The 14,322-nt window shown below is 41.3% G+C and overlaps 1 protein-coding gene across 2 annotated transcripts in view; it reads left to right on the plus strand.

The window, feature by feature from the left end:
• LOC146789562 (uncharacterized) overlaps positions 1–14,322 on the plus strand; it is a 127,836-nt gene that overhangs the window by 38,542 nt on the left and 74,972 nt on the right. For both annotated transcript variants that reach the window (XM_085631762.1, XM_085631763.1), the window contains exon 4: positions 8,195–8,355. In XM_085631762.1, coding sequence (XP_085487888.1) covers positions 8,195–8,355 — 161 coding nt within the window. The remainder of the gene's footprint in view (positions 1–8,194; positions 8,356–14,322) is intronic.

Raw genomic sequence — 14,322 nt, forward strand, 5'->3', positions numbered from 1 at the left:
AGGCCACCTTCCACCATGGTAGGTATGCACGCATTTTGGCTATACATGCTTTCTTGCCTGCTCAGTTGTAATCCGTTATAAGATATATCAATTTGGTCAAAACCTCTTGTGGGTGATGCAGAGGCAATGTCTGCATAACATACCACATTTTGGGCGGCAGGGTCATCTTGATAGCTGCAAGGCACCCTAACCATGAGAGCATGTGGCATTCCGAAGACAATTAGATCGGATCGTGCTCTCAAGAGAAGGTCGCCATAATTGCTCTCTTCAGTCTGTGCGGGAGTGGAGTGGATTTAGAGGTGTAGGTATACTACCCCCTGTTTGGCCCATGGGAAGGGGAAGGGGCCCTGAAGGGTAAGTTGATCAGCTGCCAGGACTGTTAAATTGACGATCTGAGATTTCCGAAGATTGACTTTGAACCAGGAGGCTTTCTCAAAAGCCTCCAGTTCCTTCATGACAGGGGGCAGGGAATTGAGCGGATGTGTCAGAGCTATTATAACATTGTCCATGTAAAAAGCAAGCTTATGATCCCTTCATCCCATGGTGATGCCCATTATTGTAGGGTTGCTACGAATGGACTCTGTAAGCGGCTCCATATACAGGGCAAAAAGTAGTGGAGAAAAGGGGCAACCTTACCAAGTGCCAAGGGCAATATCAAAGGGTGAGGATGTCCAGCCATTTTCCAGCACAGTTGCCCAGGGACCTGTATAGCTACCCCAAACCCTGCGTCTGAATCGCTCACGAAGGCCCACTTTTTGTAGCACTGGGAGCTGGTAAGAACAGTGTACCTGGTCAAACGCTTTCTCAGTATCCACGGACAATAAAAGTGCAGGGACCCAGAAGCACTGAGTTTTGTTCAAAAGCTGGCACAGACGTTTGGGGTTGTCACTACAACCCCTCTCAGGGATAAAAACTGCCTTATCAGGGTCAACAAGGCCCTGCATATATGGAGGAAGTCAGTTTTGTAGTACAAATCTTGGTATCAACATTTAGTAAAGAGATTGGCCTTTATGATGAGCAATGTACAGGGTTCTTGCCTGGCTTGGGAAGCACTGTGATAGTAGCTAGCTTCATAGTGTCCGTTAGAGAGCCTGTGGTGCTGAATGAGCTGTATAGATGGGTAAAAATGGGGGCAGGAAGGTTGCAAACAGCTTATAAAAGTCAGGGGTACAGCCGTATTGCCCTTGTGCTTTACCTCACAGCAGGTGAGACATTGCCGCCAATACCTTGTCCATCCAGATGTCACGAACCAAATGTGAGGCATCCCGAGCCATTAAGTGCTCCATGGTGTTCTGCGTTAAATATGAAAAGGCGTCTTCTTCCTCCAAGGCCTTAGCAGAGTAAAGCGTGGCATTAAAGTGCTGGAAAGATTGGGCGATTTGCTCATTTGGAATAACCAGGTGCCATGTGGCCCCGTGATTTCAGCCACCCGCTGTCTAACAACCTGACCCCATAGCCGATATACCAGAAGGTGCCCAGCTTTATTGTCCCCTGCATAATACATCTGCCTGGTACATAAAAGAGCATATTTCGCTCTATCCATGTTGAGGGCTTTGAGCTATTTGTGTGCTGTAGCGAGTAGGTGGCATATATTATGTGATCCTCATTGTTTATGGGGCTTTTCCAGTTCCTTCACATGCCTCACAGGTGTGGTCCTCTTATCCCTCCTCTCCCAGTTTAAATGTGCAGCCATAGCAATCACCTGACCGCGAAGCACTGCCTTCAAAGTATCCCATGAGAGTGCTATAGATGTGCCAGGGGTATCATTGGTGTCAAACAATTCGCTAATCACTTCCTTTGTCTTGCTGATGTGTGCCTCATATATGTTAAGAGCCTATGGCTAAGGTCCAAGTGTGGTGTTGGGAAGTGAGGCCTGGGAAGTGTACATATGAGCATGGTCAGAGAGTGCAGTTACACCAATATCAACTGTTGTGGTGGATGCCAAGATTCACGGGGTTGCAAAGAAAAGTCTATTTTAACGTAACTCTGGTGGGAAGATGAAAAAAATGTATAGTCTCTTTCCCTGGGATGCCCTTTTCACCATACATCTGTAAGTCCACATGTGGCCAATTGATCATGACCCTTTAGAGAAAATGTACAAATTTGTCCCACCCATTGTATGGACCTGTCCAGGCTAATGTCGAGGACTAAATTAAAATCCCCCCAATCCGGACATCAGTATCCACGGTGGCCATCACCTGTCCTAGTGCGTCAAGGATAAAGGGCTCTTGGTGATCGTTTAGAGCATATAAGGTGGCAAATGTGATTGTCTAAGTCTGTATGATGACCTCAGCCTGCATCTGGACTACCCTGCCAGGGAAGTGGGAGGACAATAGAATCGCTACCCCTGTCCTTTTTCCTGTGCTGGAGGAAAAATACTGACGATCAAACCACTGCATTTCCAATCTGCCTTAAGAAGATGTGTCCCCTGGAACAGTCAGATGTCACACTTGGATTCCCATAACATAGACATGAATAGTAGGTGTTTCGAAGGTGCATTTAGGCCCTGGATGTTATAGCTAATTATTCTAACCATCGGTCACACAGTGGGGGGTACAGGCGATGTTTCACACCATCTGCTTCTTTGCCTTTTGATCTCCTTGTTTCTTATGCATTAGCTTTTTTGATATTTTGTTCAGGGATCTTTGTCATCTTCCCTCTCGTTTACTCTATCTTTCATTTGCCTCTTTTGCAACTCCTCACTATCTCTTTGCCTCTTTTCTCACTCACTCTTTGCCATTCTTCCTAGCAATTTTCATTTGCTGTCACACTTGCTAAGCCCCGTCCCCGCCCTTAAGCACCTTCTGCTCCTACTTAATGGCGGACAGGCACTACAGGTGTGTTGCTGATGCGCCAAAGCCACATCAAAGGCAAGCCTTTCAATGTCCATCTCCACCCTGCTGGTGCCCAGTGCCAGAAACAGTGGTCCTTCTCCCAATTACCTATCCGATAGTACCCCACTATTACCCTCCTCGTCTTCAATCCCGGGTGCACCACTCAGCACAGTTGCCAAGCCTTGCCGGACAACACCGAAGGTGCATTATAGTCCACCTACCACTTTAACAGCATTCACCTGCACACACTTCACCCCCTCACCAAACCAACCTCAATGAAAATAGACAGGAGGTGCAGTTGCAAATCCATGGAACATGGTGGACAAAAAAGAGGCGGCTGGGGCATGAACACAGACATCGGAGAGCAGGGGAAGGAGGGTAGGGGTAGCAAGTTAAGCATTGAGGCTAAGCAGCAGGGCAATGAAGGGGACATAGCCTTAGGCAATAAAGTGCAGGAGGAGGGGGTGGGGCCATCAAGCTAACTGGTTTACAGTGGCAGCACATTGGACCATGCAGGGCAGGAAGGAGAGGGCAGGTGCATGGACTTGTACAACAGAGAACAGGGAAGAAGTGTGTTGGGGCAGCAAGCTAACTGTGCAGGGCAGGTGGAAGAACAAAGGCCACACAGGGCTGGATAATGGGGAAAAGGTATAGACTTGGACAATGGAGGGCAAGGAGAGGAGGTAGAGGCAACAAGTTTGGACAGGGCAGCACAACAGACAATGCCAGGCCAGACCCTACACCCAGCCCCCCACCATGCATTATGATAGACATCTTACTTTATGTTTTAAAAAAACTTGGAAATTGACTGAAAAAACGAAGGGTTAAAGTGACATTATACTTAGGGAGTGTAAGAATATCTAACTTTACATTTAAAAAAACTTAGGAATTCACTAAAAAGCAAAGGTTAAAGGGATGTTATAGTTAGCTGAAAGTGTCATGTAAAACATTCCATTTGAAACTAACAAAACAACTGAAATTCACAAGTTAAATTAGTTCTCTCACGTAACTATAACTAGTGCCCTAGCCATAAACTGCTTTTACCCCTGCATATTAAATCACTCATGACATATTCATTGACTGCATTTCTAATATTGCTAATCACATCTGAAATGCCATCATTGTTGATAATACTGTGCATGGTAGGGGAGCAAGTTATAGTTACTTTAGAGTACAAGTTCTATTTACTTGTGTATATATATATATTCACTGAAAAAACCATAGGTTTCACACATGTTATAGTTAGCTGTACATTTTACTGATAAAAAACCAATGAAATTCCCCCGTTATAGTTACTGTAGGCAACTATAACTCACGCGACCGCAATCCTCTGCTGATGCTAATACTGTATTTAGACACTTATTTGCCCATGTCTTCTTCCATTAAATTTTAGCTATACATATATTACAAATATTTTTTTTTCATAAAGACACATATGTCATCAGCAGAGGATTACGGTCGCGTGAGTTATAGTTGCCTACAGTAACTATAACGGGGGAATTTCATTGGTTTTTTATCAGTAAAATGTACAGCTAACTATAACATGTGTGAAACCTATGGTTTTTTCAGTGAATTTGCAAGGTTTTTTAAATGCTAATTCCTAACTATAACGTGTGTGAAACCTATGGTTTTTTCAGTGAATTTGTACGGTTTTTTAAATGCTAAGTTACTTTGCGCCATTCGTGGCGTGCGCGCCCACTTAACGCAGTTCGTTCCGTGCGCGCACGGTGCGCTTCGCGCGCCGTGCGCGCACAGTGAGCACCGCGCGCCCACTTTACGCAGTTAGTGCCGTGCAAGCACGGTGGGCACGCGGTGCGCTACGCGCACCGCGTGCCCACGTTATGCTAGATGGGCCATGTACGCACGATGCGCTTCGCGCACCGTGCGCACATGGAGGACATATTATGCGCTTCCTTGTGATAGGTAATCTGTTGAAATTTTTTTGGGAAATGCTGTGCTCTTATATGCCATGCACAAATGGTGGCCTTCGGACACCATTTGCACACGGGGTGGAGAGAGTGTGGATTTTTTTTTTTTTTTAGTTTTTTACCGTACGCGTACGGTAAGCGTACGGTAAGCGTAATCGGCGAAATTTTCGAAAAATAAAAAATTACCGTTTTTTGCCTTGGGGGATCTTTGAAGACTCAACTAACATGGTTATGTGCATGGGCGCTGTCTAAACAGCCCCTTTATATGTTTTTGGCATTTGTTTATCAGCTCCCCCCTCAGAGTGCGAGAGAGAAAATGGCGGCCGCCGCTTCCTGGTTTCGACCGATTCGAATGTTTACTAAGATCTAAGGGCCAATCAGAATCGCGCACGCCACCGTACGCGTACGGTAAGCGCACCGTAAGTGCACCATAAGCTGGCTCAGATATATATATTGATTTAAAGGCTATTTTCTCAGAATCTACTGAACAGATTTACACCAAACATACAAAAGGCACTTCCTTGACCTGAGGACTACCTCTCTGCCAAATTTCAAGTAATTCTGTTCAGCCGTTCGGGCTGTAGCTGTGTCTAAAGGTCCTATGGAAAAATGCATGGGAAAAACGCGTTTTGGGACCCCCCTTTTATCTCAGCCCCCGCTTGACGAATCCCCCCGAGACTTGCAGGGTAGGAGCGGAGCGTAGCGCCCCACCTATTTTGAAAAAGTCGCGAGGATTCGTTTACCGGCGCAAAAGTTATTCAAAATAGAATGTTGCGGATTTCCTATGGAAACGTGGTCCTAACTATAACTACCTACTGGCGACCGCCAGTAGGTAATATGTATGTTTATATATATATATTACCTACTGGCGGTCGCCAGTAGGTAGTTATAGTTAGGACCCTGTTTCCATAGGAAAACCGCAACATTCTATTTGGAATAACTTTGGCGCCGGTCGACGAATCCTCGCCAAATTTTCAAAACTAATGGGGCGCTGCACTCCGCTCCTACCCTGAAAGTCTCGGGGGGATTCGTCAAGCGGGGGCTGAGAAAAAAGGGGGGTCCCAAAACGCGTTTTTCCCATGCATTTTTCCATAGGACCTTTAGACACAGCTACAGCCCGAACGGCTGAACAGATTTACTTGAAATTTGGCAGAGAGGTAGTCTACAGGTCAAGGAAGTGCCTTTTGTAGGTCCGGTGTAAATCTGTTCAGTAGTTCCTGAGAAAATAGCATTTAAATCAATATATATATCTGTGGCAGCTTACGGTGCGCTTACGGTGCGCTTACGGTAAGCTTACCGTACGCGTACGGTGCCGTGCGCGAGCGCGATTCTGATTGGCTGTTAGATCTTAGTAAACATTCGAATCGGTCGAAACCAGGAAGCGGTGGCCGCCATTTTCTCTCTCGCACTCTGAGAGGGGGAGGAAAAACAAAGGTTGAAAACATGTAAAGGGGCAGGTTAGACAGCTCCTAACCACCTAGCCTTTATTAAGGTGTCCCAAAAGAACCCCCAAGGCCAAAAATTTATTTTTATATTTTTTCGAAAAAACGGCGATTACGCTTACCGTACGCGTACGGTAAAAATTAATTATAAAAAAAAAACATCCACATTTTCCACCCCCCATGTGCAAAAGGTGCCCGGAGGGCCCCTTTTGTGCATGGCATAATATGTAAAGAAACATTTAATAGTTAACCTTTCACAACGAAGCGCCTAATATGTCCTCCATGTGCAGACGGTGCGCGAAGCGCATCGTGCGTACATGGCCCATCCAGCGTAACGTGGGCACGCGGTGCGCGTAGCGCACCGCGTGCCCACCGTGCGTGCACGGCACTAACTGCGTAAAGTGGGCTCGCGGTGCGCGAAGCGCACCGTGCGCGCACGGAATGAACTGCGTTAAGTGGGCGCGCACGCCACGAACGGCGTAAAGTAACTTAGCATTTAAAAAAACGTACAAATTCACAGAAAAAACCATAGGTTTCACACACGTTATAGTTAGGAATTAGCATTTAAAAAACCTTGCAAATTCACTGAAAAAACCATAGGTTTCACACAAGTTATAGTTAGCTGTACATTTCACTCGTAAAAAACCAATGAAATTCCACGTTATAGTTAGTGCAGGCAACTATAACTCACGCGACCGCAATCCTCTGCTGATGCTAATACTGTATTTAGACACTTATTTGCCCATGTCTTCTTCCATTAAATTTTAGCTATACATATATTACAAATATTTTTTTTTCATAAAGACACATATGTCATCAGCAGAGGATTGCGGTCGCGTGAGTTATAGTTGCCTGCACTAACTATAACGTGGAATTTCATTGGTTTTTTACGAGTGAAATGTACAGCTAACTATAACTTGTGTGAAACCTATGGTTTTTTCAGTGAATATATATATATGTATATATATATATATATATATATATATATATATATATATACATACATAGATAGATAGATAGATAGATAGATAGATAGATAGATAGATAGATAGATAGATAGATAGATAGATAGATAGATAGATAGATAGATAGATAGATAGATAGATAGTTAGATATGTGTGTGCAAAAAGAAGCAGAGAACTCTGGGCAGTTCTCAAGTTTAGGTGGAAAGCTGCTCCAGTATAGGGCACTCTCAACACCAGCGACAAATTTGCTCACTTCAAATGTCTGCTTTTCATTCAAAGTCTTTAAGCATTGGATTAGAACAGTGCTATCCATGCAGAGCTATACAATGACCAAAGCATGTCACTACTCCAGGCACAGTATTACAGCTTTGGATTGGTAAAATACCATCCGAGCCAGCATGAAATGAATAAAAGCAACCCCTGACATGTCTTTGGCTCGCATTAGAGCGCTTCAAAGAGGTATAACTTTGTCCAGACATAAGAGAGCAACCAGTATAAGTCAAAACAAAACCCCTTCAGGCATAAAGTGATGCATAAATTATGCAAAAAAAGAAGCAGAGAACTCTGGGTAGTTTTCAAGTTTAAGTATATATTCATTTTGAAAGGGCAGCAGTTTCAGCTGTGCAGTCAGTGATCAAACCTTCTTGTACAACTGGAGGAAGCTGAAATGTTGTAGTGGAAACATATTTTTGTTCTTTGGTAAGTCCATCTGTTTGAGTCACTTCTTGGGAGTTCTGTGGTGATCAATGACTGGCGGTTTTGGAAAAACCATTTGCAATTTCGGTAGAATAGGGGACATTTTTTGCGTTATGTTTCTGAAGTTGGGAGCTGATGGATGATAGTAAACCACCAGTAAGATTACGAATCACAATGATTGTTTTTCCTGACTAACATTGAAAGCAATCAATGATTTTGCCTGTCCCATCAAGATTTAAATGACATTTCATAAAAAAAACCAAATATAATGAGGAGGTATTGATGTTTTAATGTCATGTCATGATTGGTTTGCAATTTATATTTCTCAGATTCAACGAATTTGATAACAGACTGTTCGGCATTAATGATATGGAAGCTGAGCGAATGGACCCTCAACAAAAGTTATTGCTGGAATGCACATTCAGAGCCCTGGAGAATGCTGGAATTCCAATGGAAAACATCAGTGGAAGTGAAACTGGGGTATTCATTGGTAGGTTGTCTACTTTTTACTTAGTATTAGGGGATCAAATCAGTCCTTAAACCAAAAAAATGGATATTAACATTTATGTGGTCAAGTTAATTTCTTCAAATGCTTATGTAATATATGGAATAAAGTATTCTTCCATATATATAAACACCATATTGGCAGTCACCAAAGATAGCCATTTCCAAGCAGAGGCATAAGGCCTCAGACCAACTGCATTAATAAGGTCTAGTGACTCAGAGATAACTTTATTATTACATACTTTTGGGGGTATTTTGGACCAAAAGCAGTCATAATTTGCAACACTACCTTTTGCAACCAGAAACTTTGGGGCAGATTTATTAGCCCCTTGCAACTCTTTTGCATGTTTTAAGGAATGTGCCCAATTTACAACGCAACACACCTAGGGAGATGCGTCACCTTGTAAAACCCTGCGTCACATATTACCTGCGTCAGGTATAATGTATTCAGGATGGGCATTCCCACTCAGGAAAGCCTCGTAGAAGTGATGCAGTGAAATCTTGTAGATTTCACTGCACCACTTTTAGGACACCACTTAGTCAAAACACTACGCCTGTTTGGAGAAGGCATAAGGAGTTACACAGTTTATTGGGAATAGGCCTCCCTGTGCTGGAGATGCGTCGTGCTTGTGACATGACTCCAGCAATGCATGACTTTTGCAAAAATGTATGCGTCAGAATTTCGGACTCATCTGTCAATCCATGCGCCATGGTGCGCCATATTGTAAATACAGCTTATCAATGGGGGCGCAAGGGAAACTGACGCATCCGTACAGATGCATCAGTTTCTTGTAAATCTGCCTCTTATTCTGCAACCAACCTACATGCTAATAGGTCAGTTTGCAAAATAAAGAATCTGACTGGGTCACTGTCTGTCCTTTTTAATTAGTGTTAATTAGATGGGTTGCAATTTGTGACGTACTTTAATTGGCAATAATCATACAGATGGTAGTCTGCAAGGGTCAGCACACCGCCATGCCAGTGATTGCTTTTAAATTAAGATTTCTTTTTTTGAAGCAGACTGATATCCTGAAAGAAAATGGAGCAGCTATAACAAAGAATGTTTTCTTATTTTTTAAGTTTCAGTGAAAGTTGACAGTGTTCCCCTTGGACAACCTCCTACTCTCCATTAAACTTTTACCCCAATTCACAAATGGGAAGGGGTCCCAAGGTCACCATAACTTGGGGATCAGTTACTTTTCAGTGGTTTTCGACTGCTATTATGGTTGAAAAACATTGATACAAATGGAGATGAATCACAATCAGGGAGGGATGCCTGCAATACATTCCTTCCAAATTGCAATTTGTAATCCATTTCTAAATTTGCTCAAGGACTTAGTAAATGTTTACTGACTCCTAACATAGGTTTGATACATAAAACTAAGCTTTATAGCAGTTGTAAATGCTCAAATTAGCAAATTGCAGGTTTTGCTACCGCTAAACCTTTTAATACATCTGGCCCTTAAATACTTATAATGCGTGGCCCTTAATGTAATTGATAAATAGAGGGAGAGTAGAACGCCAGAAATGAAATATGACATTTATGCATACAAACTACCCACATATATGCTTAGTTTGTGTGATTATATTAAATAGATTATTATGGAAATATATATGGGATAAAGTACCCTCCACAATGCACAATAAGAATATTGCAAGTCTCTGAGAATTTTGGTGACCATGTAGAAGAACAATGTAGAAGCCTGACTTCCTTCACAAAATCATGGAACTCTTTGGGGACTAAAAAATTCTTACGGTATGTAGTATAGAGTATTTTATTCTTTACAATTCATGGTCACATTATTCATTTTGCCTCAACCGCCATTTAAATTGCTAAATCTTGTGAAAGAGGCAATATGGTTGCAGATTCATAGAATAAATGTGAAACCTGCACTTTAAAAATAAATATGCTAATATCCAGTAAACAAATTAGTTGCAATATATATTTAAGCAGTTTATTAACTTTCACTTTTTGGAGTGGTTGTAGTTCAGAATATGTGTTAACATGCAGGTAGATTTTGACTTTCTTGAAATGAATTCTAACAGTGCAATAAGTAAACATTGTGACGTCACAACTCAACTTTAATAAGTCATTAGAGCAGAGTTGTGTCTTTTAGTAAAAGGCAAATACTAAAGTCATAACTAGGCTGTAGCAAGAACATCAAGGTCATATCTTAATACAAATATTGTAGAATTAGTTGTTTTGCAGTATCTTTCAACATTGGTATGGTGCCCTAATACGGACTCCAAAATATTGGTTGACCATAATATCTTGATCAAAATATTGGGACTGCAAAAACAACAAGGGAGAAAATATCAAAAGTCAGTATATTATTTTTCTATCTTTGAACAATTATGGGAGTGTTTTAGATATTGCTTACATAAATACCTTGGCATTTAATACTGTTTAAATTAATTGTACTTTTTTGATAATTATATGTATTGATTTATAATATTTCATTTTTATATAGTTTGTTAAGCTCTCGCTTTTATTGAGTTCTTGGGTAGGTAGTGTTTTATTTAAAAGAGGTATTAAATAATAATTACATAATTTGATTTATTCATGTTAACTGTTTAATTATTAAAATATTGCTCACTAATTTTAAGAATTTACTCAATGCTTTTGGGTCATGGGTTTTATTGGTGGTTTGGGAGGGTAGTATTTTATTTAAATATATTATAAATATTATGTATTTGCATTTCAAATATTAATACGTCTATATTTTTTATTCCAATATATTTTACTCATACAAAATTCTTTTAGTTTTGCTATAAATGTATCATTTACAGGTTGTGGGGTTTTAGGCGTGGAGTGCTTCGTATAAATGAAAATTTTATTTATAATATATATATATATATATATACTTTGTTCAAATCAATTAATCAGAAAAGGCTAAATTTAAATGTGCTTCATTAATTTATTAACTTGCAAATTATTATTTTTTGCAAATTAATAACAAATGTTTTTATGAATATTATCTTGTAAAATTTGTTGTTTTTAATTTCTTTTATTTTATTAAAATATTAAATTAAAGAAATTGAAATTACATATTTTTCGTTTTTACTTTTCGAAGGAAAGAAAGAAAGTAAATTGAGGTTCAGAATAATTGAACTATACTTGTTAGTTAATAATACCCACGCAATTAACTACACTTTCCAAATTGCTTTTTTTGCATTTCGTAATAAATAGTAATAGGAACTCAGCTAATAAGTAGGAATTCATGTTTCCAGGAACTCACATAATAGGTTCTTAGAATAATCTAATTATGCTTAAGTACACCATTGTCTTACATTGATTCTCAGTCCGTTCTGTATGTTGTGCACTGTACCAGTCCTGCAATAGTCCTTTCAATCTTGCATTAACTGTGCCTTCGCAATATAAAGATGCATAGGAAAAGAACATGAAAATAAAACTGAATCATCTGCCTTATTAACTGGCACTTAACCATTGTTTATCACTCTTTAAACACACATCTGTCACCACATTTTAAGCTGATGTCCATCCAATACTTTGGTCATGTCCATATTCAGCTGTCAGGCTACGTTTAGCTCCAGTTGCACATCCTTTATAATGTTGTAACAATGACAAATATTGAGTGTCCAAAACTAGGGTAAGAGTGTGGATACACTTGCCCCCATCTGCTTGTCGATGAATTTAGTCCTTCTTGGTTCAAAACAACCTCTTATTAGATTTGGATTACAACACCAGCACAAAGGTGTAATAAGCTGCACCTCCTGATGCTTCTTCCCCTTTTCTCCTCCACAAGACTGCAAGTGTGCTGGTCTCAACAGCGACCCACTTCTTCAAGTTCCCTGAGCAGAGACTCTCACCTCTGGGACACTGGTGATTTTCACATGTCTAAGCAGCGTTTAATCAGGACCAGTGCCAGGTGTATAAACCTGGTTAAATATTTAGGCACTGATTACAATGGCGGTCGGACCGCACACTGACAGACCGTGAGTGGCAGTTCGACCACCGATAGCCCTTTGGACTAACCGCCGTATTACAATCCTGGCGGTCGGACCCACAGCGGTCAGGGGGAAGACCGTCGCCTCCACCAGGATCAGTGATCCCAACAGGGCATCCGTAGGAAACGTATTCTTGAATGGTGGCGATGCTGAGGCAGGCAACGCGTCGGGATTACGATATCCCTTTCAGACTGCCTTTTCATGTCAGGAAGACCGCCATGAAAAGACTGTCAGAAAGTTATTTAGGGACCCCAAATAGGTCCTCTGTCTGTCGGGGGACACTTTAAAGGGGCACTGGAGGCACATGTAGTGCCCCCAGTCCCCTTCATGCACAGTGTGAACAGTGCATGGAGGTGCAGGAGGTGTTACATACCACAACGGCTTTTGCTGAAACCCTATTACTTGGCCGCAGCACAAGCTGCAATGGTATGGAGGACGTTTCACCTCAAGCACAGTGGTCATATCACAATGTGGCGGTCAGACAGCAGCTTGCTTGACGGGCCGTGATAGCAGTCCCACCGTCCGCTATTGTAATAAGGCCTTTAGTTTTTGTAGACTTTGACATAAGACCCAGTAGTCATATTAAGGAATCGGGTTCCACTGCCTCATTTGTTATTTTCGCCTGGGCCTCCACCTAAAACTGCATTATTATGGGGCAGCGCCACACCATATGGAAGAAATCTGCTGCCACCTGGAATCAGTGGGGATACCTAGCACTGGTATGCTTCCAAATTTAATGTAATATTTGTAAAATATTCTTATAGTCAAACATACACAATGTAAATATATATATATATTCACTGAAAAAACCATAGGTTTCACACACGTTATAGTTAGGAATTAGCATTTAAAAAACCTTGCAAATTCAGTGAAAAAACCATAGGTTTCACACATGTTATAGTTAGCTGGACATTTTACTGATAAAAAACAAATGAAATTCCCCCGTTATAGTTGGTGCAGGCAACTATAACTCACGCGACCGCAATCCTCTGCTGATGCTAATACTGTATTTAGACAATTATTTGCCCATGTCTTCTTCCATTAAATTTTAGCTATACATATAATGCTTAGGAAAGCATTAAAAACCTGGCTTTTCTCTCCTCATTAATGATCCACTCTCACCATTCTCTATGTTATCTCAGTGCCAAGACGCCTCGGCATTCTAGCGCTCTATAAATATTTCAGTATTCAGTATTCAGTACATATATTACAAATATTTTTTTTTCATAAAGACACATATGTCATCAGCAGAGGATTGCGGTCGCGTGAGTTATAGTTGCCTGCACTAACTATAACGGGGGAATTTCATTGGTTTTTTATCAGTAAAATGTCCAGCTAACTATAACATGTGTGAAACCTATGGTTTTTTCACTGAATTTGCAAGGTTTTTTAAATGCTAATTCCTAACTATAACGTGTGTGAAACCTATGGTTTTTTCAGTGAATTTGTACGTTTTTTTAAATGCTAAGTTACTTTACGCCATTCGTGGCGTGCGCGCCCACTTAACGCAGTTCGTTCCGTGCGCGCGGTGCGCTTCGCGCACCGCGCGCCCACTTTACGCAGTTAGTGCCGTGGATGGGCCATGTACGCACGATGCGCTTCGCGCACCGTGCGCACATGGAGGACATATTATGCGCTTCGTTGTGAAAGGTAAGCTTTTAAATTTTCTAAAACTAAACTCTGTTCAGCCGTTCGGGCTGTAGCTGTGTCTAAAGGTCCTATGGAAAAATGCATGGGAAAAACGCGTTTTAGGACCCCCCTTTTTTCTCAGCCCACGCTTCACGAATCCCCCCGAGACTTTCAGGGTAGGAGCGGAGCGTAGCGCCCCATTAGTTTTGAAAATTTCGCGAGGATTCGTCGACCGGCGCCAAAGTTATTCCAAATAGAATGTTGCAGATTTCCTATGGAAACAGGGTCCTAACTATAACTATCTACTGGCGACCGCCAGTAGATAATATAGATATATATATATATATATAAAAAA

This window comes from Triturus cristatus, chromosome 10 (assembly GCF_964204655.1).
Source record: "Triturus cristatus chromosome 10, aTriCri1.1, whole genome shotgun sequence".
Classification (NCBI taxonomy): Eukaryota; Metazoa; Chordata; class Amphibia; order Caudata; family Salamandridae; genus Triturus; species Triturus cristatus.